This window comes from Boleophthalmus pectinirostris, unplaced genomic scaffold, assembly GCF_026225935.1.
Source record: "Boleophthalmus pectinirostris isolate CB_2022bp ecotype Guang Dong unplaced genomic scaffold, ASM2622593v1 HiC_scaffold_14, whole genome shotgun sequence".
In the NCBI taxonomy this organism is placed as follows: Eukaryota; Metazoa; Chordata; class Actinopteri; order Gobiiformes; family Gobiidae; genus Boleophthalmus; species Boleophthalmus pectinirostris.
This window is the reverse complement of record NW_026571047.1, coordinates 12754036-12756535: the sequence shown is the minus strand read 5'-3', so window position 1 is coordinate 12756535 and position 2500 is coordinate 12754036. Positions and strand designations below refer to the sequence as shown.

General features: G+C 43.7%; 1 protein-coding gene across 1 annotated transcript; it reads left to right on the top strand.

Moving 5' to 3' along the window:
• Positions 1 to 239: 239 nt before the first annotated feature.
• LOC129407910 (TBC1 domain family member 24-like) lies at positions 240 to 2500 on the top strand (the record flags this gene model as incomplete). The annotated part of the gene is made up of 2 exons (XM_055150525.1): positions 240 to 310; positions 1596 to 2500. A coding segment is annotated over exon 2 (813 nt), but the record flags the coding sequence as incomplete, so codon positions are not given.

The following is a 2500-nucleotide window of genomic DNA, read 5'->3' as shown; positions in this document are numbered from 1 at the left end:
CATATTTTTAAAACACACATGACAAATGATACAAATGCTGTGAACCGACAGACATAGCCTAATAAACATGATTCTTACGAGGGAATGCAGTAAATCTGAGTAGACCATGAGTCGTACGTCGGCCATGAGCACACATCTATATTTACCTGATCAGCTGAGGCTGAGCCCACCTGAGCCCCCTGGACACTACGCACAGGACGCGCAGCAGCACGTGGGCAGAGCAACTCAAGCCCCGGCAGAAAGCACTGCGCATGCGCCAGACAACTTCATACGAATCCTTCGGCACGTCTTAAGATCCCTTGCCTGTCAGGTAAGAATACTGTAAAATCATTGTTTTTATGGCAACAGTGTACTCATTGATTATATTTTTAGCCAGTGTTCTCTGTGATATGGGCTTTCTGTGTCACACACTTGTTTTCCCATACAGTAGCGCAGAAATATCATCAGATCCACCTCATCCGCCTATCTGCAAGACAGCGTAGCTATGCATTGATATTGGAATAATTCCTGCTACCAACATGCGCCTGCATAGGCTGCTCGTTAAATACATGTTATTTGATGTTTTCTGTCGTACCTGGTCCATAGGCGGATCCACGTTCTGCAGGATTTCACTTTCTCTGCTCACTGACAGGAGCTGACAGGAGCTGCTTGTAGCTAGCTAACATTAGCCTTTTAAGATTGAGTGGGTCCGTGTAATCATAGATTCTAAAAGAACATGTCACGATTTCTTGTTCATTTGAAGATAAGCCTTAGCTAACAAATGACACGAATGAGTGATTCATCTCTCCTGGCTGAACCCGTATTACATGCATATGTCTAAGTATGAACATAGCTTATTTGCAATTTAGAGTCTGCATTTTTACGAATTATTTTCCGAGTGCTGATAATAGGATATCATTTAACCTAATGGAAATCTTTGATGCCATTTTATCTATGTTTATTTTAAGTGGACATCAGGGGGAACATGGAGGCTATGAACATAAACCACCCGACGCAGTGTACACCTTTGCACTGTACGATGGATTCTTTTCACTACAGAAAAAGGATCTTGGACACGTCCATGCTTTCAAAGACATACTTCTGCTTTGTGTTGTGTCTTTCGTTCAGTGTTATTATTGGAGATATCTTTGCCCTGACTTTAATATGCTGACATGTGACCTGTTAAAGATATTGCAACATGATTTTTATGGTTGCCTTTGCTTCAAAATTACATGTTGTATAATCTTGGACACTGCTTCTCATGTGACTGTGCAGCACAAATTGATGTAAACAGCCCATTGCAACTGAAACTTTTTCAGACTTGTTTATCACAGTGTTTAATACAGACCAGTGCCCGGTCAATTACATCTTCCCATAATTTGTGTTCATGAATGGGTTTATGAAGTTGTTTTTATATTGGTCATAAGGCATTTACTCAGATGCCTTGTCTCTGTGTTCTATTCATGTCTTAAAGTAATTGGATTAAAACTCCCTTTAGATAATTCACACACCAGATGCATGCTTGTTTAGTGTGACTATCTTTAATCAAGTGTTCTTTCCTGTGACTGTTCTGTTTAATACGTTTGAAACGCCTGTGGGTTTTTTCTGTGTTTCAGGAATCACAATGGGGAGTTAAAATGTCATAACAGATCTTTTGTGTAGAAGACTGAAATAAGGCAGTACATCTCTAATCAATCTTGTGTACATCATGGCTGAAGAGGAGTATGGCAGCTTTGTGGATTGGGCCCAAATGGGGGACCTGGCCAAGAGCAGTGGTCCTACTAACGTGGACTGCAAAGACCTAAAGGAGTTTAAGCAGATGGCCCGGCAAGGATACTGGGCTAAAAATCATAAACTTCGAGCACAGGTCTACCAACAGCTCATCAAAGCCATCCCCTGTCGCACTGTCACTCCAGATGCAGAGGTGTACAAGGACATTATGAAAAATGCAGGCTCTAAGAAACCCTCGTCCCACATCCCTCTGCCGGAGTTTGTGGACGGAAACCCAGTGCCCAAGTACTGCCTCAAAGCAGAGGCTGTAGCTTCAGCCCATCAGATTATGAACTGTGTGGCAGGACAGTTTCCAGACATCTCTCACTGCCCTTCTCTTCCAGCAGTTACTGCATTACTCCTCCACTTCAGTAAAGACGAGGCTCAGTGTTTTGAGCATGTCAGTCGTATACTTGCCTGTAATGAGCCTGGGAAAAGACTGATGGACCAAACGTTTCTTGCATATGAATCCAGCTGCATGACTTTTGGTGACCTGGCCAATAAGTACTGTGCACCGGCACACAAGCTGATTCTGGCAGCTGCTCAGGATGTGCAGGAGGTGTACTGCGACTGGCAACGCTGGATCCTGGGTGACCTCCCTTTTAACCATGCTGTCCGAGTGCTGGATGTTTACCTTGTGGAGGGGTACAAAGTACTCTACCGCGTGGCTATCGCTTTGCTAAAATTTTATCGTAAGCACAAGGCTAGTGGCCAGAACAGCCAAGCAGCCCAGCCTCCTCAGGATCCAGAA